General features: G+C 38.1%; 1 protein-coding gene and 1 long non-coding RNA gene across 5 annotated transcripts; both read left to right on the forward strand.

Moving 5' to 3' along the window:
* The first annotated feature begins 13,802 nt into the window (after positions 1 to 13,802).
* LOC139111746 (DNA helicase MCM9) lies at positions 13,803 to 17,068 on the forward strand. Of its 4 annotated transcripts, XM_070672217.1 has the most exons (12): positions 13,803 to 14,100; positions 14,221 to 14,362; positions 14,457 to 14,618; positions 14,696 to 14,821; positions 14,886 to 14,992; positions 15,133 to 15,346; positions 15,455 to 15,688; positions 15,794 to 15,845; positions 15,987 to 16,164; positions 16,245 to 16,454; positions 16,572 to 16,726; positions 16,811 to 17,068. In XM_070672217.1, the coding sequence occupies exons 1-12, from the start codon at positions 14,006 to 14,008 to the stop codon at positions 16,861 to 16,863; spliced, it is 1,728 nt and encodes a 575-aa protein (XP_070528318.1). In that variant the 5' UTR covers positions 13,803 to 14,005; the 3' UTR covers positions 16,864 to 17,068. The 4 variants fall into 4 exon arrangements, with proteins under 4 accessions (XP_070528318.1, XP_070528317.1, XP_070528319.1 ...); XM_070672216.1 differs by having other exon boundaries at positions 13,806 to 14,100; positions 15,794 to 16,164; XM_070672218.1 differs by having other exon boundaries at positions 13,806 to 14,100; positions 14,221 to 14,333; positions 15,794 to 16,164.
* A 1,646-nt stretch (positions 17,069 to 18,714) lies between these two features.
* Positions 18,715 to 22,846, forward strand: LOC139111827 (uncharacterized). Its single transcript, XR_011547282.1, has 4 exons — positions 18,715 to 19,409; positions 19,537 to 19,646; positions 20,337 to 20,446; positions 20,637 to 22,846. It is a non-coding gene; the product is annotated as an uncharacterized lncRNA (long non-coding RNA).
* The last annotated feature ends 1,219 nt before the right edge of the window (positions 22,847 to 24,065 follow it).

Consider the following 24,065-nt stretch of genomic DNA (forward strand, 5'->3'; position numbering starts at 1 on the left):
CTCGTGCAATTGGTTTTTCGTGTTCCAAGCACTTCGCTGTCCTCGAAATCCTAATTTCTCGTTTTTCATTCCCTCACTCCGCCGCGCCTCCGTCATCGAATGGAACGAACTGTTCTCCGATGCGATGTCCGCGAAATCTCGCCAATGCGTCGGGTTGATTTTCAGATTTACAACGGGGGTGAGAAGGCGGGGGGTTACGGAAAATCGGAGCAGATTGTGGTGCCTGTGTAAACAGGTCGGTATGCGTACCGTGACAGTTTTTATTTGCTTCTGGGTATTCTGGCCCGGCTGCGTCCTCTTCTATTCGCATTTAAAATGGGTCGCGTTGCAATCTTGTTTTATTTCAGATTTAATTACCGTAGAAATACATTCACATTTGGATTCTCATCAGTTCCTTTTATTTTCTATCAGTCGATTATCGTACCGTTCACTTAATATCATCAAACGTATAATTAATTGTATATATAAAAAAAAAGAAAAACAATTATAAAATTATTTTATCGCTACTTTATCTTCTTATAATTTTAAATTACTTAAAAATATTAATTATCAGATATTTTATAAATAACTGCGTCTTCACTCCGTATTCCTCGTTTAGTAACAATCGAGATTCGATTAAACGTTTATTTTATTACGGTACACCCTAATTCGCACTTGCGCACGTTTTCACTATCTCTCTTCACCGCGAGACGATCGAGATAGATCGGAGCCGGTCGACGTGGTACTCGGGCCGGCCTGCGAGACGCACTAAATCGTCGGGCCGCGTCTACACTTGTTCAGCGTGCTACGAGGTCCCACCGACAATAAACTTAGGTAAGCCGACGAATACGACGGCGGCTTGTATTATGCACACACGCGTGTCGGCCACACGCGTGACAAAGCGGTCGCACGCACTGCGGGTGCGTGAGCCGCACCAGGCGCGCGTAGTGCAAGCACGGAGACGATTCCACTCGAGACGTTTCCCCGGTGTGTGCGCTGCGTGGCCTGCGACGATGATCGTCGTGAATTGTCGTCCGTCGAGGCGGGCGTGTGTAAGTGCGAGCGAGCGAAATCCATGAGGGTAAAGGACCAATTGCCTTCCTCATCGCACCGCACGATATTGTGCTGGTGCAGGCACTTGCCGCTCCCCTCACTCCCCTTTCCTCTCCCCTCATGAATTTGGTCCTCACACGGAGATGTAGGCCGGGGACGCGATAATCTACACCGCGCGGGGTACCCGCATCGAGGCGCCGAAATGTGATACGGCAAATCGCGTTAATATTGTAAGGGAAATACGGAGGAAGTAAAGGGTTAAGTGATAGCGCGCTACATAGATTAACGCGGATCGTCGAAACGTTTTGTGTTACTCTGACCGGATTTCTCGAAAGAATTACGGCACTCCGCCCTTCGCGGAACTTAACGCGAAACGTGTACATACGTTGATTACAATTAAAATGGAATTTTGTGAATAGGCACGTAACGGGAGAAATAAAAATTTGAAGAACATTCTAAGGGATACGAAGGTAAACTTTCTTGGGCTTTATAGTCGTAATAGCACGAGGCATTTGTCGTAGGTGTGTCTATTTAGAGAACAAGTCATATACACCAGATGTGCATCATTTGAAACGTACAGATGCTAGCAGTCGAAATGCGAATGTGATCAGTACATGTGAATATAATTAGCTGCGCAAACTCAGCTGTTTATAGCAAGTACAATGGGAAAACAGACGTATGATTAATATTGTTCCTCATCATGTTATTTCAAGACAGACATTTACATGTAGACAATGTAATTATCTATCAAATGTAATTTATAACTACAACTTGTAAATAATTAATTAAATGGTAAATCTATTCACCCAAATGTGCCTTTTCAACTTCAGTAACTTCTGCTTTAAAAATCATTCTTGTTGATAATACTTCAATAATTTTTTTCTTTTTTTTTTCTTTTTATAAACTGACCCAAGTCCTTTATAAATAAAAAATATTCAATTCGACATTTCGACTCCAAGCGATTTGCTACGTGCTTAAGTTGTACTCTTTTTCGAATTACGAATTATAAATTGTAAAACTTCGTTATTATCGGATGCAATATTACAGACCTATAATTTAACTAGTCCGTTATCGTTGCTAACAAGGATAATGCTAACGATGCAGCGCAATTATGAATTCCCCGAGAATGTAGGGTGAAAAATATTTTGTTAGCGGTGATGAACGCGCGGAGCAATCAACGATGGAATTTGCCGTAGTGTTCCGCTTAATCATATAAATCGCTCGTAGTGGACGGCTCGTCAATTCGAGGCGAACACCGTTAAAGGGCTAAGAGCCGAAATCTGCGCACAGTGAATCCGTCCGCTTATCAGAACAACGGCGCGGTAACGCGTGGCGTATCGCGCGCGCGGGGAATTCGCAGCCGGCTCATCGGCGCGACCCGCGCAAAAGCGCAGCATCCGAGCGTGCATATCTCACCCGCGATCGATCGTTCCGGCGTCGCGCGCCGCTAACCACGAATGCACACAGAATTTGCGATCCATTGCGTCGAACGTGTGCTCTCCCCCCCCTCCCCCCCGTCTCTAATCATACGGTGGCGCGTACCGGCAAACGGAACACGGATTTTCACGTCTTACGCTCTCTGGTACGCGCGGCGCGCCTTCCGCACGTAGGAAAATTTTATTAAGCGAGCTACTCGAGCTCCGAGCGAAACTGCCGTACGTGGGCGAATTTAAATTTCCGCCACGATCTACCCTCCGACCGCGAGAGCGCAGTCCTTATCCTTAACATTTTGTTAACTTCCTTTCGCGGATTTGCTTGGCACGCTTTTTAATAACACGCCGCCCCTCTTCCTGTTGCTCTTCGCTTCAGTTGGGATCCCCGCGCGGCGATAAGTGAATCGATTGACTTTTTACCTCGAATGGCGTTTGCTTTTTAGAAAGACTGATTATTACTCGAGCGTGATTATTTGATAAAAATCGCTTACCGCGGTGACGATTATAGCGTCCGGTAGATTACAATGTGGAATAATTCCCCACGTCAACTGTCGGGCACAGAGCGTGACGTCGCGGTTGCGCAATAAAATCGTAGCGTACGACATACGGGGACAGCACGGCGCATCTATTAACAGTGTTTCGCGACAAACAACATTACTTTCGGCACGCAACATTACCCGTTACACGCGTCATAACAGTATCCTGACTCCACGCTCGGTCCATTCCGCGGTGATCCGTGAAGCCTGTTAATCCGAGCGGCGATCCATACAAAAGCCCTATCCGCGAGATCGTGCCGCCCTTTTCCACCCCCTCGCGCGAATGCCGCGAATGCAAACGCGAGAAAATCTGCGATTTGCACAGCGAGACGCGTTTATACATGGACGCCGACACGGGAGACGATACGTATCCTGAATTCGACGCACGTTATTATCCTCGTCGTCTCGTCAGACGGCGGAGGAAGGACCCCGATATACGTGCAGGAACGGAAAAAGCGCGCCGATGGGTGCTAGAAATATTATGCAGATAAAATATTCATGGTTATCGGGATTCGCGATCGAGACCGGCTTTATTTTCCGCGATGAATAGAAATAGCGCCGCCCTCGCCGACCCGTGAAACACAAATTTTCTCCTTTCTCTCTCGGTGAACGGTAAAAAAAAAAAAAGGGAGGTGTCGGGATTTTGTGTGCCGTTCTCAGCTACGTGCAGTTATAATTATAAAAATATATAATATTTCACTTTTTCTTACGGGATTGTCGGCAATCGATCTATGCCAATTATTCAGAGCTACGTAGTTTGATAACCGCGTTTTCTTATTTCTTTAAATATATTTATTATCCAAGATGTTTGAGTTTTAATTATGTTTTCAGATCGCAGTAAAAAAAAAAAGATAAGCTCCGGTTATTTTTTATATTAGATCAATTGACAGTACCGTTTAGAAATAGAAGGTTGTAAAACTTAGCAGTAACTCTTGTCTACACTTTCGATTCGTATACAGTGACTCTGATAAAAAGCAATTTGTAATTCTTGTTTCTTACCGTAGTCTATCGAAATACAACGTTATTATTCGGGGCGAGTAGTACAAATTCGATGTTACCAACTCCTAAACTAAGTTACACCTGTAAAAGCAGTTGCAGCTTGCTATCCGACACGAAGAAACGATAGATATTCGATTATTTATCAGTGAAACTTTCACATTTGTTTTTGAGAAATCGTTGAAGACGCGAGAATATTTGTGCAAATTAATTTTTCTATTTGCGTTTTTAATTGAAAAACATTTATCTTAATCATGCGATTAATCTTGCAATAAGAAACTTTCTAATAATTTCAAGTAGGAAAAATTAATTGTACAATTTTCAAAAGTTAATTAACGCAATCGGCTGCGATAAGGAAGACAATTGGATAAACAATGCAATATCGCATTGTAATTAAATTATAATCAATTTAATTTGTAATTTTAACCTATAATTAATTTAAAATCTTTTCTCACGCAAAATCCAAAGCTCCCGGAGATGATTTGTGGAGCTTAATAACGGCATGCTGGATTTAATTGCCATTTTTGTGCGTGGCCAAGTCCACGGCCGAAATGACTGCCGAGATTTGATTAAATTCCTAATTTGCGTGGGTGAAATTAACTCGGTTGCAGAAATATAAGTTTGAGGAATTAATTATCAAGGGCTCGGAACTCATTAAGGAACTATTGAAATTTTCATTAGAGTACAACTTCTATATTTTATGGCAAAATAATCCCTTCAGTATTTGAAATTAAATGATATTTCCGCAAGTTAAATACGAAACGCAAATAAAAGGAATACGTATAATTTTCAGTGTGGAAAAAGAAAAGGGAGTGACCCTCGCGATCTCGAATAACTTGCATTAAATATATTGTAACGTATTAAATGGAACAAAATGCTCAGATTTAGGAATTATTTGTAAAGCTAACTCTGCTAACGTGCTACTCGACGTTTATAAAAATCGCATACGTAAATGGATACTTTAAAAGTATAACGATTGTAAAAATCAAACGGATTTCTCGGAACGTCTCCGTTTTCGAAAATAAAATATGATTAAATTGCGCTTACATTACGCGCAGAGCACGATGTAAGCTGAATGCGCTTTCAAAATAATTGGAAATATAATTGGACAAAGATACCGTAGAGGAATAATAGTGGCAGGGATTCCACGCACACATTTTTTTATTTTTATTTTTACTTTTATAAATCAGCCTTCCCCCTTCTCTCTCTATCTCTCTCTTTCTCTCTTTATCACCCCCTTCTCACTCTTGTTATTGCGAAAACCAAAAATATTCCACAGATTAAAACTCAATCATCCGAATGTTAATAAAGCAGCCATACAATAAATTCTAACTTTTCATGCGATCGATCGCCCCTCAGGCGCTAAATTAAATTCAATTAATCTCGTATAAGTTTACCGCACGCTCGGCCTAAAATCAACGCTCCGTAATTAACCCGAATACTCCCCCGAAATAATTGGGTGTATAATTGACCAGTAGTCTGGACACATGTACACGCGGTTATTGCGTGATCGATAGAAAGCCGCATAATTTTCATACTTGTTAATTAATCGCCTTTAATCATTTGCGCGCAAAAATTATAAATACGAAGCGTTATTGCGGCATAAATTAGAATTTATAGTTTCCTGCTCACTTTTAACGTAGCTAAGTTTAAAAAAAGGTTTATTACGTTCACTGTGTGATACTGTTTATGGGATCCTCCGCAATCGCCGTACATAATGAGACGGGAATAGCCTTTCTTTAACATTAATTTACGCATTTCACGCGAAAACGAAATAAAAAGAAATTAAAAAACAAAACAAAAAAATAGATAAATAACAGCGAATAATCGCTGTCTTATACGTCGCTTCAACGTGGTGGCGTCTCAAGCGATATCGCACGGACGTTTCGAAGTTAATTGCATAATGGCGAATAGCAGTTGGGCTTTGTAAAAAAAAGTCTGGTAACCTGGTGCAAATCGCCGGTATGATAATGGAAACCGAGTGAAACACGGGCTGTGTCTTTCACCATACCTTCTCTCCGTTTCTATATATAATCCTATTCTCTTTAAGCGCACAAGTACGAGGCTCACGGTTGGTTCCACATTATCTCGTTATCACGTTATATAATTAGTTTCTCTTTGCACCACTGCCAGAAACTTGGCCAGACACCGGCATAACATTTTAACGATTGGAATCATCGTCAAAACGCTTATTTTACACTTTTCGGGGTATTAAATGTCCACGAGAATTTCCTAAAATTTTAATTAGCACATTAGTTTGAATTTTAAAAATAAAATATTGTTGGAATTAAGACATTTGTGATTGGTAGCTCGTATTGATACGTTAACAGCTACACACACACGCTGATACATTTTATATACTCGTTAGCAACGTATGTTTTGCAACAATTATTACGAAATTGCGGGATATTATATATATTCGGCTACTAATATTCGGCCAATTTAAACACCATTGCAAATATCCTACTGAATAGTTAATATCTAACAAAGAGATCGCAAATAGTATTTGGCTATGAATTGAGAATCAGAATAATGGAGATATCCAAGGATATAGTTTGTTGCAACGAACTAATGACTGTGTTCTGCACCACAGCGATATATAGATATTTAATATCTCACGCTTAATTACGTCGTACATAAAATTGGATTAACCTGCACGTACTAAAATTGTATTTCTGAACTTATAATGTTTTTAAGTAAAGAATGTCGTATAAATATAATTACCGGTATAAGTGTCGCGTCGTGTATTTTTTATCATCGACACAAACGCCGAGCATCACAGAGTGCTGTTCCTCTTCCATTAAACATAGCTTTTTCATAAAAGAAAAAAGAATTACACGTAGTGTAATCCTTTACATGAAAACTTTACGAGTTTCACTCAAACTTCATACACAACTTCATAAAAGAAAAATTAATTTTTAAAACATTAATTAAAGTGAAAGATAAAAATACAAAAATTTATTAACATGTGAATTTCGAAAGTTCCTACTAGAGTTTCTATGGTCTTTGAACCTCTCTAGCCTTTGAAAGAGCCACGCTTTTTTTTTAAAAAAGAAACTCCGTCAGTTTTTACTTTAGCACGAAACGTCCTAATACTTAACGTTAGAACTCTTCGGAAGCTTTGGCTTACGGAGTATGGAAGTGCGCGGGGTGCAAGCCTTTGATTACAGTATGCCCGGTGCGAGTTTGAATCAGAAGGAAGCGCGTAAGATGATATTCCTGAATGGAACGACCGGAAGTCGCGTATCCCTCGTGAAGGAGAGAACGCTTCGGCGTGTCGCGATGGGAAAGGTGAGAGGGAGGAAGAGGGGTAACAGGCACGTTACCGGCTCGGCCAGGATAAGCCGTAACCGGCGCACCGCGTCCGGTCCGTGTAATGAAATACAGTAACACAATATCCGCGATATACATCCGCGGTGTGCCGTTACATGCGATGAGTACCCGGCGACTGCGGATGCATCGCGCGGCCAAGAGTATCGCCTCGCATCTGGATTAATTCGACTTCGCGGAAGCCTGCGGACTGCGCGACGCTGTTGCGGGTTCCTTCACGGATTCGCGCCGGGAGAGAATTAATCATCGTTCCTACCGCGCGACGGAAATTGCCCCGGTAGCGGCTCGGGTAGCTTTTTCATTCGGGCAAATCGACCCCCCTCTCTTTCTGGCCCCGCTCTCTTTACGCCGCTACCGTCGTATGTTTTAATAAGTAGCCCGCTTTCTCGCGATTCATTAACTTTATCGTGGCTTTTCTCTTCTCGGCCCTCGCCGACTTCTCCGCCGTATATTTCTCCACGTCGCTCCTTCGTTTCTAGATGATTTTCCTGCAAATATATCGCACGTTATTCTCTCGGAGGCTAATCGCGGAGCTCGCACATTTCTCTTTTATTTCTTTTTATTATTGTTACAAGTTTGTTGTAATAATACAAAAAAAAAAAAGAGAAAACTGTCGTCAAATTCATAGAGCGTTTGAGCAATACTCGCTGCTTGCACACGAACGGCTAGTCATACGGAAGCGTCATAAAGCTGTAATGATCCCTAAGTGATCCGTACCATGACGACATGATGACTGTTGTGCCAGGGGAGGATGGGATTACAAGCAAATAGAACGGGACGGAACATCCCATCATTATCCAATGATCTATGTACGTCTCTTTACTGACTACACAAAACACACCTCAGCGAATACGCATGAAAAATAATACATAGATATATGTATAGGACAAGTCTTTTAAAAAATAGCACGCGTATAGCGCGCGAATAGGTTTCTTCTAGTATTATAAAAAGACAGCACGATGATTGTAACGAAACTATCGAGTGTATTAATAATTTAAGTAAAAAAAAAGTAAGTAAAAAAAATTTAGTTTCGATATTTTCAAATTTGTTGAGCGTTAAATCGAGTTAAAAATAAAAGCACGCGGAAGAAAAATGTGGTTGACAAAGACAAACGAGGAGAGAACAGTTATAGGAATCTAAAAAGAAAGAAAAAAAAAAAAAGAAAAAACCCACATGCACCCAAAGCTGAGGAAAAAAGACGCAGCTTGCTTTGTGCATCACAAATCACCGCGCGACAGTGAGAAAAATCTGTTGACCCGATGTCTAATGGATCTACATCGTCAACAAAATCAATTAATATATAAAGGGAAATTCTATCGAATACATCTCAAATAATTTTCCTTAATTAAATATACAACGGCGTCTACGGGGAGATTTTAATTTTTAGTAGATGCTGAATCAATAATTAATAATCGATTTGATTTGAAGTTTGTTTTCACGTAAGGCTCGCTTGATGACTTAGATATGTCGTAAATCGGGGAATCGGTTTAATCCTTTTGCGCTATGCACACGGCCGGCAAGATCAAACGTCAAACGCGCGGGATCTCGCAACTACGCGCCGATGCATCTCCATAAAACGGGTACGAGACTAGCGAGTCCGTCAAAGCTTTGTTAAACTACACCGAACGCCCCGGCGTGTTAACGTATCAGTATGTTTGGCGTCTAAACCACGAGGCACCGCAAGATCGGTACCGGCCATCCATCAAGCTCTATTCCCCCCTGTACAGGATGACCACCTGTATCTCTCTAAACAAGATTTACTCCGCTATAGATCATCCCGCGTGATCGAGTGGGCCGTCCGTATGCTCGACGAAAGAAACAATTAGTCGTCGGATGATGATGGGCCGGCAGGCAACCCGGGAAAGAAATGGATCACATAGAATATCGCGATGGTCCTGCCGGCTTAACGCCACCTTTCCCAGCCTCAATGCCACTTTATACCTTCGTATACACCTGTACACGCGATACGTGTATCTTTATAAAACACGGGCTAGAATCGAAAGTAGGAATCCCGTTCTGATCGATCAGATATCGATTAAATCTGCGTTATAAATGATTCCCACAGGTTTAAGCTCGAAAGAATAACTGATGATACAACATATAGATATCTGTTTAACAATTTTTGAAAGAGAAATATCAGCAAGCTTATGAAACGTCAACTATGCTAGCATATGCAGTCACTTTATTACATATCGAAATCGTAAATTTATACCGAAGGGCTATTAAATCTTCTCTCTAAATCCCTGCGTAACTTCATTAATTCTAGAAATTAATTACTCAGGATATTAATGTAAAGGACCCGACAAATCATGTGTAATATGAAATAACTTTCTTTGCCCATAATTAACGTAATAATGTTGTTAAAAAAAGATGAAAAAAAAAACCCCGGATTATAACGGTTTCTCAGGCATTAAATATAAATGTCAAGACTCGAAGGCGGCGAGGGGTCGATCACTAGCCAAGTTGCAGAGTCACTGCGCTCTCATAATTCAAAATTCGAGACGACTCCAGTCGCCCGAAGTCATGTGCCCAAGTCGGGGATCTTGCGCCAGACCCCCGCTGATAATTTATGAGGTGCAACCCTCGTCGAAGCTGGCCGTTCAATTTTTGAACGGGCGTGTGGTCACGTGTAATATCGGGGAGATTACATCGAATCCGTCCGCGAGAAAGTTACCGACTACGAAAATATCGATCCCTTAAGCAATACATCTTACATTTGGACGCGTTGGATTTGAGGAGGAGAAGCTCTCCTTTGCTCTTGTAAATTCAGCGGAGAATTTATGTGCGTCGCACGGTACAGTTTTCCTCGCGCAATTGCAATGCTCGCGAGTAACGAGTACACGTAGATTCGATTGTAACGAATGCCTTGCTTCGGAACGCCTTAAAGCAGGCGTGCATAATATGAATGGAACAATGTGTACGAAAATGACGTTTTATTTTTACTCCTACATCTCCGAGGAACCTTTCTAAAACAACGGTTATACTATATAGCGTAGCGTAGCCGAAGGCAATGCGTTTTTATTATATCCAACCATATTTTTCCTGCCGTACCGTGGGCCAGAGATAGATAAAACATTACATCGAAGGATTTCTTCTACACGTTAAAGCGTAATTCTTATATTTAAATATTATCCGGCCTTTTTTCTTTTACAATTTTATGATGAAAGCTATATAAAATGATACCGCAAGCAGCGTCACTAAAAACGAGGAAAGCCGCTTGAATTTACGCTGAAACGCTAAAACATTCGAGAGTTCCTTAAAAATAGCTAACTATTATCAAAATTCGTTTCCGCGACGTTATCTACTTGCAATGCATTCTTAAGTCGTACTGCAATTTTTTTTAACCCGAAAGCATCTAAGCGCAGCGTGAAGGGACCAGGTAAGATGGATGAAAATGAAGTTCCCTTCTCCGAAGTTACAGCCACAAGAAGTGGCTTTAAAGTATCGTTACACGACGCAGCGTGATACACGCTATGAGACAATGCTTCTTTATTATGCACATCCACAGGTTCTTAAGCTGACGTTGTGCAAAGCTAAATAAGTCTTAGATTTCTTTTTGTTCATTATTTTGCCATTAAACAATACTATCTATTTTACTTCAATATTAATTAAGTATTGGACCGACTTATAATTTTTTTTTTTTTTTAATACCATGCACGCAAAGTTCAATGAATGCAAAATATTTTAACATAAATATTTAACTTAATTGAATTTTCCATTAATAATGTCGGTATTCAAATTGTAATGCGCGTAAATATCTCAAAATAATTAATGAATATTATTCAGTAAAATCTTCAATACATTACGTAACGTATGGGGAAATACGTATCAAAATATTATTACGAACGGTGATCCCGAGCGAAATCAATCATGTAATGTGTAGATAAAAAGATATAAGAGCGAAAACGAATGTCCATGCATTGAAAGGAATTAGCTGGGTCAACGTGTTCCACTCGAATCTACGAAATCGAAATATGATTTATGGATTGACTTAATGTCTTTCTTCGAAAACCGTTAAAGATAGTTTCCGAGAGCTATTCGGAGAGCCGTGAGAACAAGTCATGAAATGTTCAAGAATATATGGCGTAGGTTCTAAATCTGTCATAAAGTTAGATCGTAAGATAAAAAGAAACTTCTCTTAATAACTAAAATATTTACAGTTTAAAATAATAATGCCGTATAGATTTCTCTTTCTTTATGAAAAAAAAAAAAATAATAATAATAAGGTAACTGACGTTTGCTATTTAAGCACCGTTAATTTACGCGGACTTGTTCGAACTCAAAATCCAGCGAGCTTTCGGGTCACTGCCAAATCACGCAGATCAGACCGTCGGAAACGCCTTTGTCCACCGAAATTACCGTCATTGTTGCAAACATCATCTCAATTCGGTCCTCGGCGACAGTCCCCGTTCCCACGAGTGTCACATAAAGGTCGAAAAGAACATGCTTGGGCGAACTTCATCAGTACGAATGCCGGGCAATAACGAAGACTTCGTCGAGTAACTAGATCGTTCCCTTCGGATCAATATAATCGATATCTACGTGACCATGGTCACTCCCGAGAGTCCCTGTCGCTAGGTATAAGACGAAACTCTTTGCGAATATCTTGAAGACTCGATGGCGTTAAAGCCACATTATTACGAAAGCGTACAATTTCAATTTCAAACTAAAATAATTTCGATTATTAATAATTTATCCAAGTGTTAGGAAAATAATATCGACGATACGACGTATTTCGTCTCTCTCCTTAGAATCGCGTGTATTATCGTCCCGCGACTAATATACATTTATAGCCGTATCGAACGGTATAAATCGTTGGAACGATGAATATCCTATTGATTGAATATTATACGTAAGTACCCAGATTGGTCCCACTACTATTTGTAGAAGTAGAGGACCACTCCGGGCGCTCCATATACGAAGGATTCCAGCGAATTGGGAGGCTATTGAGTGCGCCCGAGTGGACGAATGTAATGTACAGCCCACACACGCCTTTCACGAGTGCCCATACCAGAAGGGTCGTTCAGGAATACCCAACCCTTTATCGTTATTGCACGTCCGCGGTGGCGCGCGGAGATCGCTTGTAGGTGGCACGTTTGCCGCATGTTTCCCGGCCGTTCGTCATTTTTAGTGCTCGTCCCCTCGGCCGTCGAGGTATTAAATTATATTTCATCGGTGTGATTAACGGCTACGAAATGTATTATTAAAGGACAGGACTCGGTCCGCGCAAGGACGTGGAATCCCTTGCCGGACAAGACTGGTCCCGCTCCTTCGCCGATACGCGCTCGAGATATTTTCCTTTCGCTCGGCTCGTACAGCTTTCTGCCTCTCGATAGAATAGTGAGGATGACAGAATGCCTGGCTCGCATATTCGAAGCGAGGGAAAAATGTTGTCGTGTTCCGTCTTTGAAAATATCCCGCGATACGGCCGTATTAAAAAAAAAAAAAAAAATCTTGAACCCTTCGCAATAATAGCGCGACGAGAGCGGCTCGAGAATTTTCGATACGTCGGGCCTCCTGTTAAATTTGTTATCGGTATACTATCAAACTGAATGGCCGACGATTCTTTTGTGGTTACGTAAGCAGTTTCGATAGAATGTAATTCACACGGGGGAAAGGAGTGGTCTCGAGATAGGTATCTCTTCTAATCGCGTTTCGAATGATACACGTATGATGAAGATATTTTACGATTTTGCAATGTGATTTATGACAATTGATCGATAATAATAGGGAACGGACAGGCATGAGAAATACCCTCTGAGAGTTCGACGATTTGATTTTATTTCGGTTTAATTGGAGGATTACTTGAAGGATTTTTCATATAAATATACAAATTTATTTCGAATTTTAATTACAAACGCAATTGCATTTTGTATGGGATATATATTTAAATATCCAGCAGAAAAGGTTTCCGATGTTGCGGAAGAAGTTTCGCCGCAGAGTCCCGCGCGAAACCGCGACGCGGAATTATGGGACAGGGATAGACGGCCGGGGACACACAAGGATCGATTAATGGAGGCCGGTTGCCGATGCGGTTTGGGGAAAAGTAACCGAAACTGTGACCGAAGCCTCGGAGCGTGGCGCGAGAACGGTTTTCGGCTCAAATAGAATTTCAAGCGTTTAACTGACAGCTGACGAATCTGCGGCATTGATACCGTTTTAGTAGACAATCGCTGCCGCATACGTAACATTTTTAGCGAAATATATTCGCGCATTGTATGCGGAATACAAATCTGCAATAGGAAACTAGGCTCGAATGTTTATAAGAAATTCAATTAATTACTTAGAATTGATTGCATTCTCTTTACTTTATTTATCCATCCTTACAATGTGCGAAATAACAACTATTACTTAATGTCAATTTTTTCATTTATTCTATATATTTAAATTGTAGTTCTGACGTGTTTTTAACATCATTTGCATTTAATTTGTTAATATTTCACTTAACTTTGTTTGGCGTTTACTTCAGTCTAATAGATTCAATAGCGTTTGTAGTCGTGTGGTAGGAGCCTGTTCATAGAAAGAGAGAAAAGAAGTAAGAAGATGGTAACAGCTGATCACGCAGTGGCGTGGTCAGCTTCAGCTAAGATTGTTAGCGGGAAGACAACGCTTTTTTGCATTGTGCGTTCGAGACAAATCAGATAAAAAATCAGTGACAATTTATAGTAAACTGCGAACATGTTTGAAAATTATCTTTTGAAGCACCACGCGAAAGACTTGGAAGATATATTGAATGCCGGAGAAAATCATTTATTCTATTCGATACATGTAAAGTAAGTCATTTTCTAGGTTATCTATTTCATTAAGAACGTTCTTTGCAAATCTTTCATACCGTCGATAATTAATAAGCATAATCTTGTTATGCTCTTATTACATGTTAATAATTGTTTTAGCTTTGTCTCTTTGTTCCAAGCTGATTCGGAAACTGCACAAAAAGTTTTGCACAATCCCAAGCACTATTTACCACTGTTCAATGAGGCAGCAGTTAAGGCTCAGAAGCAACTATGTAAATCAGAGCAAGTAGTTAAAACCAGAGTATGAATTTTATATACATTTATCAAATATTTATTACATCGTAAATATTTAAATTACATATGCACTTTATTATTGTATTGTTATTGATAAACAGGTTCACATTAGAATTAGCGCAGTGCCATTGAAAATTGACATTGGAAAAATTGGCGAGTTAGTTTTGACATCTGGAATTGTAGTCCGCGTGTCGCAGCCCACAGTTATGAAGTTGAAAAAGCGTTTTATCTGCAAAAAATGCAAACATATTAATGCAGTGAAAGTAAGAAAACATCATGTTTAGCAAACATAGTACAAAACGAATTATAGTTAGCTAGTAATCGTAATTCTTCTTTGTAGTTAGAATGGGAAAAACAGACGTTTAGGAGTATTAAACATTGTGAGGCATGTCGTTCGGAAAGTTTGACGGTTTCAACATCTTTAGAACAAGACGACTGTTCTGATTATCAAGAAATAAGGATTCAGGTACAATAGAAGAACTTTTGTCTTATTCTTTGAGCCCTCTATTCAACCAAGATTTTATCTGCAGGATAAATATAAAACAGATACTAGAAGCTACTATTCAGTCGGTTTGCAAGTGGTTTTGTTGGATGATCTTGTAGACAAGTGTAAACCTGGAGATAAAATAGATGTCAGGTTCACAAATATACTTTTATACTTTACTAATATATATTTATAATTAACATATAATTTAGGAAAAAATATCAATATTGCAAGAATAATGTAATTATTAAAACTATAAAGTTTTATTTGTAAAAAAAATTTTTTTTTTTTAGTGGAATAATTATACGGAAATGGGGTAAATTAAAAGCTGGTCATCGCGCGGAAGCTACAACGTTTTTAATGGCAAATAGCATTTCTGTATGCAAGAAAATTACAGATGCATTCTCAACAGCAGAGATAAAAGATACTTTTACAGCTTATTGGGAACATTATCAAAATAATATGTTATCCGGCAGAAACAATATTCTCGCTTCTATTTGTCCACAAGTATATTTAATATTCTTTAATATTACACACAGTATAATATTTATTATTTTTATATTAATATCAAAAATATTATGTTGGACACATCACTTCTCTTTTGATTTTCGACAGCTATATGGGATGTACATTTCGAAATTAGCATTAGCTGTTGTTATGTGCGGCGGTGTATCGAAAACTAATGAATCAGGAACGCGTATAAGAGGTGAACCTCATCTTCTTCTAGTCGGAGATCCTGGTACTGGCAAGTCGCAATTGCTTCGTGTCGCATCTCGACTTGCTACACGGTCTGTCTTTACAACCGGTGTTGGAAGTACTGCCGCTGGACTTACAGCAGCTGCTGTCAAAGTTAGTTCCATGTTAAATACTTAGTTTCTATTCATTGTTTTTAATTGAACGATTATTTAGTAAGCGAAAAGGAGATAAAAATATATTGTGAGGAACGTATTACAGGATTCTGATGGTTGGCATTTAGAAGCCGGGGCTTTAGTACTCGCAGATGGAGGTGTGTGTTGCGTAGATGAATTCACGACAATGAGTTCTCATGACAGAACTTCTGTTCACGAAGCAATGGAACAGCAAACGATCTCTATCGCTAAAGCTGGTATGGTAAGCACATTAAACAGCCGCTGTTCCGTTGTTGCAGCCATTAATCCAAACGGCGGATGTTTTACGGGCGAAGAATGGAATACTTGCTTAGGAAATCCTCTTTTATCGCGATTCGATCTGATTCTTCTTCTAAGAGACACTCGAAATCTCGAATGGGACAAATTGACGTCGAGTCACATTTTGAAAATTGCCTGTGAAGATGAGGAAAACAATTCGTAATATCTATATATTTCTTTTTACATAATTAACAATTAATTGATTACTTAATAAAGAAATTTATAAAATATTATTACAGATATTCCGAAATGTACAAGGATCCTTGGAATTTAATGGGTTTGTGGTCAGAAGAGACTCTCCGTGAATATTTTGCACATGTACGTGCTTTAAAGCCAGTATTAACTGAAGAAGCAAAAAAAATTCTCAGCGCAACTTATCTTTATCATAGGTCTGATCCACGTAGAAAGCCTGAGAGAACAACAGTCCGACTGTTAGATAGCCTTATCAGGTTAAAAAAATAATCGTTTAAATTAATTACCCATAAAACGAAAGTTATTTCTATATTTGTTCTGACTTAATTTCAATTATCAACAATTTATGACATTGTTGGACTTGATATTTTTAGATTAGCTGAAGGCCATGCAAAACTTATGTATCGAAATAAAGTAGAAGTCATTGATGCTGTAACTGCAGCAGAATTGGTTGGAACCACATTATTAAATAATTCAGATGCCGATTGTTCATTTCCAATTGATCCAATAGTAACATATCAATTAAAAGGTATACATAAACTTACGAATTAATATTAATATATAAAATAATTAAAAATTTTTAACATTAATACTACTTTAATACATTTTGCAGCAAAAGATTTACTCAAAAAATTGAATTTACTGGAACTAGAATCATGTATATAAATATTAATCTGACTATAGATCTAAGAGATTAAAAAGTTTTTAATTTTTATAAATTTTAAATAAAACATTTTGCTGAAAAAGTTATATTCGATACTTATAATTGTACTGTTAAAGATTATTTAAAAAAAATGTAGTTGTATTTATATATATTTATTATACTTTGTGAAGATACAAATAAACCGTCGCATATCGCAGCAACAAATAACATATTTATTAATGCTTCAATTGAGAAAATTATTTTACAAATTTATAAAATTTTCAGTAAAACCTATCTTTCTTCCCTATCAATATGTTTTTTTGTTTTGATAAAAGCTGTTTAATATGAAATAAGAATTATAATAGAATGATTTAACACATTGCATACAAATAGGAATGTATAGAATTTCACAGGGTTTATAAGAAAGCTAGTTGCGCATATTTATAAGTAATTTAGCATTTGTGTTAACAATCAACAAATATTAATAAAATTATGTATAATCTGATATTTTTAATTATTTTGATTTGAAATAAACTTTATTATTCTCATAACTTATAATATGATCATATTGTCATGAGACTGTGTCATTAAAATATGAAAGCTAGTAAATAGAAGCAATGTGTATGTAAAATCTGCATCAACTGTCTTTTAACACAAGACGTATTATACTTAGAAATAAAATACATACTCGATTCAAAATAATTCAAAATTAAAATGCTGTATGAATACGGTAATACAAATTTTACACCAGGAATTTCTATAGCCTGGATACCGGTAACGATTAGTTGAAAGAAGAAGACGAAGAAAAAGACCATAAAATTGAAAGAGCTGTCGTTTCTAAAAAAAATTAAAATAATAATTTCTGCGTTTATAATTTCACATTTGATTTTTATAATATTGAGAGAGTGACAACCTCTAGTGGGAGGCTTTCGCGAACGAGTTCTTTGAAGAAGACGTCATCCTCATCCTTCACGTCTGCTTGGAAGACGGACCGAAGAGTTATTGAGAGTATAATTAATTATTTCATTAGATTAGTATTTGTACATTGCGCACGGTTGATTCGAGTGGAAACTCTTAAACGGTTTCCCTGACGTTACGCATCTGTCATAATTATCTGCATTAACGCAATCGATTTTCGCTCTAGCGTTAGATAATTTCTTACATCCTTACGACATCACATGCGATTCGCACATTGTTATCGATACTTAATCGCCGGCAAGCTTATGCGATACCGCCTCTGTTTTAAATAATGACGTGCCACCGCGCGGCAATCTTGCAGTCGGTAGATTTTAATGTCTGTTCCACACGTTGTCTCGAAAATACACGACGACAACGTGATTACATGTCGCGTGGATGCATGTCGTCGTCATTCGGGTATAAACGACAGGGCATCCGCCATCCGAGGAGTAAGACGCGCTCGAAAAGAGCTTGATGCTATCAAATACATTTTGCAATTAAAGGGACTCAATATTTCTCACTCGTGTGTTACTTCATCCTTACATTTCAATTTATATTTATGCCACTTAATAAGTCCTATTCGTTTTATTTTTTGCCACAGAAATGTGTTGGATTAAGAATAAAATAATTAAATGTGACGTTTTTTTTTTTTTTTTTTTTTAATAATTATCTACGTTACATATCATGACAAATATCGATCGACTTCAAATAGAATTGTCGATCTCGAGTGTCTTCCTGCTTCTCCCCGTCACTTTTATTACATACAGAAAGCCGATGTACACTAAGATACGAACAACTTTGCGGAGTTTATTGCACTTGTAGCAGAGTTTCACTTGATTATACGAAGTTAAAGAAAAAAGAAATGAAATAATAATTGAAATAGAAATATGCGTACGTGTGTCTTACGAGTTAATTGAAAAATTCGATTTTTTTCTCGAGGATAAAAGATCGCAAAGATGTGAAGGATTAAAAGTTTAATTAGCTCTCTATAATTTCAGTAAAAAAAAAAAAAAAATATGTTTCCTAGCAGGAAATTTAAATTCTGCGAATGCGTCGCATTATAGCCACGTGTGAAATCAAGCGCTCTCGAAATAGCCGAGGCAGATATTGTCATCTAAAACTTATTTTAGGTGTTAACGGAGGGTACGTTAATATTGGAGTTTATCTTCGACGATCTCATGAGAATAAAGTCGTGGCGTATGTCGGTGAGAACGCATTGAGAGCTGGTACCGAGAATCATATTTTCTTTCGCGATTAACAAAGACGATAATGACGAAGTTTTTATTTAAATAAATTTTAATAATCTATCTTTTGCATTATTGTAAATCGAATGCCGCGACGTTTTCATATCAGTTATAGTAGTTATACATTAAATTTAATTTTGAATATCTGTTCCGTATCATACTCAGAGTATAATTTCTTTTATAACGCTTTAAATTTTGTTACAGGTGATACGAACAACGGCAGGTGGGAGTCGGAGTATCGTAGGCACGAGCGGCGCATGTGCGGCGGCTCGCCTGCCTCAGATCCTTACATGTGCTCACCTACCTACCATTCCCCCTCTGACCGCCTACCGCACAGCACCGCAGCACGTGGCGTCTCGCTTTTTTAAGTGAGTTTGATCTTTATCAATGCTTGCTCCGTTATGTTCGCGTCTTCGGGCGATTACGTAACACGCGAGTAACTAATTCAGGCTTGATTTATTACTGATCAAGAAAAAAATCTCTGCTCATTTTCAGATTGAGACCCGGAGGAGAAACTGGAAGTGCTCTCTACGGTGCTCCGAGATGGAGGAGGATCGAGAGAGAAGCATTTTAGTCGGCAGAGTGACCCCAGGAATAAACGCAGAGTGAGCACAGTGTCTTTATATTTATTAAATTAATTACTCGTCGGCCACGCTCGTGAGAGTTAGCATGATTTCGTCAAACAGAGGGCCGCCACGTGTTCCCCAATTATGCATTTCGTCGATATGAATATTCGGTATAATATTTCACGTGCTGCTTAAAATATTATTCGCCGTGTAGATTATTTTACGCTTCAGTGGAGTTGATACTACGATCGCGAAAGAATGTATATTGACCTTGGCCTTCGGTCGCTCGGGCGGCTTTCTCCTCTAGCGATGTTCCCTTCGTATGACGCATTTCTTTAGCTGGCAGAGTACACGCGTACAATAATATTAAAGAATTAATTACTCGTTGGCCACGCTCGTGAGAGTTAGCACGATTTCGTCAAACAGAGTACCGCCACGTGTTTCCCAATTATGCATTTCGTCGATATGAATATTCGGTATAATATTTCACGTGCTGCTTAAAATATTATTCGCCGTGTAGATTATTTTACGCTTCAGTGGAGTTGATACTACGATCGCGAAAGAATGTACATTGACCTTGGCTTTCGGTCGCTCGGGCGGCTTTTTTCTCTAGCGATGTTTCCTTCGTATAACGCATTTCTTTAGCTGGCCGAGTACACGCGTACAATAATATTAAAGAAACCGATTACACGACCGCTAAATAACTTTTGCGTTTCTTTTTCTGTTCAGGTACATGTGTAGTTCTTGGTGTGAAAAGATGAACTCGAGCCTACGTTCTAAGCAACCTGAGAGGATGAGCAGGCCTAGGAGGCATCCTGCACCAGCGGAGCAACCCCAGGGTGAGTATCACCCTTTTTTTTATTACACTGAATTACATTTATCGTTTGATTAATAGATAATTTTTTTATATTTTTATTTAATTGAAAATATAATCATAGGCGCGTATAATTCTTTTTCTTTCTTTTTCTTTGAAGCTGCAAACTATCATCAGTCATCTTTACAATTAAATGTTTTATTTATTTGTTACAGAATCATCAGGTATCTAAATCTCCGCTGCTTCAAACCAATCCGTGAGTCCAGATCTTTGTTTTACTTTATACTTTGTAAGAATTTTGGAGGGAAAGAATCATTCGGGTGGGAAAACTTATATTTTAGGCAGAGAAGTAGGATCAAAAATATAATGTATAATAATTTAATAAAATAAAATAATAAAAAACGCGTGTAGAACGAAAAATAAAATATAAAATAAAATTAAAATATCAAAACTTGTAAAAATAAAAAGAAATCAATATGCACATTGTATAAAATGTAACAACTAATTATTATTTTAATATCAATGTAAATTATATACGACGTATATAATTTAACTTGATATTCTTACAGCTCGTCACCCCGAGGATATTTATCAGAGCAGGACGAGGTGAGCTTTGCTTTGATAACTATCCGACGGTGAAATTTACGTATCGCCGTAATAAATAATTAACGAACCGCAGCCGGTTCGTCGGCCGTTCCGGGAGTTTCTCCAAAAGTAATCGCGCGAGAATATCTTGATTCGAATTTTGTAAATATGTGACGTACCTATGAAATCGGACGAAAACCAGTTCTCAGTGATTATCGCGATTGTAAAATCACGGTCGCGATTTCCGTGAGTTTCTAGTGCGCGGATGGAAGATCAGCCCTAACTGAGAGGAGGAGGAGGCCCAGGAAGGGCATCCTGCTTCGGCAGAGCAACGTTTCGGTAAGAATAATTTTTTTATTTCCTTAAAATAAATCAAGCTTCTCCTTATTCGTTGATAATGCTTTGTTTTAATAACGATTAAATATAACAGAATTTAATAATTGAGAAAGTAAGAAGTTTCACATTTTAAATAGAAAATTTAATTTACTAGAAGTTTGAAAAATTTATTTTATATTTGGTGACAATTTTCTGAGCGTTTCTACAATTGTTTTTTTATTTGTTTGTTACAGAATCATCGCAGCTTCGTTGATGTATCTCTGCCGCCGCGCATCGAACTGGTAAGTCAGAGATATTTTTTTTAATACATGGCGCGAGACACCCGGGTCTCTTCAGGATGCGTTCCGATTTCGACGTTGCAGGACAACGTTGTGGGAAATTGTACAAGCTGTACAATTAATTAAAATTCGGATCATTATAGAAAATATTTTAATAAATAAAATTTTTTAACATCGATTTTCCTGCGTAGCACGTTGCTCTAAAAATTGAACCGCTTACTTTCTATCGGGCGCGTGTTTCAACCGATCTTCGAGAATGCGTTAAATAATTTTAGCGTTATTTTAATTTATTTCGTACCTGATTTATTATCGTTAACGTCGTTGGGGACATAATATTCGATCTTACTTCTCTGCAACCTATTTCTATTTTTTTTCTTTTATGAGAATGTTTCTCATATACATATTTTTTGATTCTTTTATTTTATTAACTCACAACGATCTGATTATCGGTTAGGATTAATAAATATAATGCAGCGGCGGTCTCGCCTTGACGCGTCGATATTCCGTGCGAGATTTTAATTTACTTTGTGCGAATTCAAGCGTCATTGGCGTGTAATGTCTTGGGAATTGCGTCGTTATAGTATCTCGAAAATCAACTGTACGACTAGTTGCACTTCTAATCTCTAGAAGGGTGGTGTAGAGGTTTCTCTGAATATGGTTTAGTATTCGTCTAATGTGCCTCGAGCATTTCGTGTTACGTCGTATATCCGAATATTCGCAGGAAGGACGCGAGAATGAGCTGCTTGTCTTGAATTTCTGGCTAATAAACGCAAACGCAACCGCGCTAAACTTTGCCGATATTCGCGTTTCTGTGGACGCCGAAATTACGCTTAATTTGATCGAATTCGCGAGCATATAATAGCGATCTAAAAGATACCTGAATGTTCCATATACGTTTAATGTTTAACTGATTATTCGTATTATATTAAATTATTAAAAAATTAAAATAGAGGAAAAAAAAACTGTGTTTTATTAATGTATTTAAAAAGAAAGTTGCAAAAAGAGATGTTCGCGACACTTCAAAGTTTTAGATACTTCCTGAAACTTAGATGTATAGATATTTGAAGAATCTCTCCCTTTTCACAGTATATGCGCAAATGAATTTATTGCCCGTGGAATTTGCTTTGTCTTATTAGTCTAACTTCGAGACATTCAGCCAACTCGTAAACAGCGAAACGGGACGTAGATACTTGCACAATCGGACATGAATGCCGGCAGTACAATCTTCAATGTCGAGAAATTATTGAACATAGGGAAGTGATCTGGTATCTCGCTCTCGGGCTAAATAACCGTGCTTTATTAGCGAAGCTCTTCACCGACAACGGATTGAATTAAGGTACCTCAGACGAAGGTATCGCCAACAGAAGAAAGGCAATCGCGCTAAACGCAATCTGACGTTTTAGATATTTTATAAACAATTTTACATTTTCATATTTATACATATAATTGTTTGTCCCGAAAAACGTTTCTATTGCTAAAGTATTAATATATTTGAATTAAACGTCAGTTCAAATGTTACATTTTTACAACAACTGCATTTGGCAAGTTTAGTTACATTTTTTTCTAAGTTGAGAGAAATATGAATGATATGTCAATATCGACGAAAACTTCTATACTCACTTGAAAATTGTGTATCAGTTTTACCAGAAATATCTATTCTGGTGTGCGTATATAAAAGAATTTCAGTTTTCTCTTTTTCTTCCCATCTGGAATATTGACTGTTGAAATCAAATCATAAACTATCATCACTATGTCGATACTATAAAAGAGAAATATCATTTTTTTTTTTTTAATGTACGTACAACAATGTCGATGTTTTTAAAAAAATTTTTTGAAATATTAATTCTTTTAGATAATACTTCTATGCTAAATGTAGTCTGTTATTTAAAACATTTTCTCGTTCTGAGCGTTATATTAATTTTCGACTTTTGAAAGCTAAATGTGACAGTATCGCGCGCACGTTCAAAGGCCAAAAATGTTGGTAGCGCATGCATATATGTACGAAGCATCGTTACAATCCTTGGGAGAATCCTGCTCGGAATTGAGAATTTCTTGCGGTCTTCGAAGGTCCAACTGTGCGTAGTACAGCGTAAAAATCAGTCGCATAAATCGCGCAGGTTTTCTCTCGGTTTTCCCCGTTCCATTCATTCTTTCCGCGCAGATCTTTATTTCGAATATCTTCTGCCAGTATTTAAATTGGTACTTATCGCGCATTTAATTGCCTCCATAAAACTTTCTTCCTCCTTTCGCATGCTGTCTGGAGATAAGACAGATAATAAGGAAAGAAATTGCTTTTTCAACCATACGCTTCGCTAAGAATGTTTCAATTATGTTGATTCGAAATTCTTGATCGTTCTTGACAAACCACCGAATTTCTCGCTCATTTTTTCATCCCCTTTCTTGCTTCTTCGGCTTCCGCGCTACCAGCCGAGGGAAAAAAACCGA

Source organism: Cardiocondyla obscurior, linkage group LG25, assembly GCF_019399895.1.
Source record: "Cardiocondyla obscurior isolate alpha-2009 linkage group LG25, Cobs3.1, whole genome shotgun sequence".
Taxonomy (NCBI): domain Eukaryota; kingdom Metazoa; phylum Arthropoda; class Insecta; order Hymenoptera; family Formicidae; genus Cardiocondyla; species Cardiocondyla obscurior.

Excerpts from the sequence above, each read along its gene's own strand:
- LOC139111746 (XM_070672216.1), top strand. The coding sequence starts at position 14,006 with ATGTTTGAAAATTATCTTTTGAAGCACCACGCGAAAGACTTGGAAGAT. Across the intron at positions 15,347-15,454 it reads TCGCTTCTATTTGTCCACAA|CTATATGGGATGTACATTTC; the intron begins GTATATTTAATA and ends GATTTTCGACAG. Across the intron at positions 15,689-15,793 it reads TTACAGCAGCTGCTGTCAAA|GATTCTGATGGTTGGCATTT; the intron begins GTTAGTTCCATG and ends AACGTATTACAG.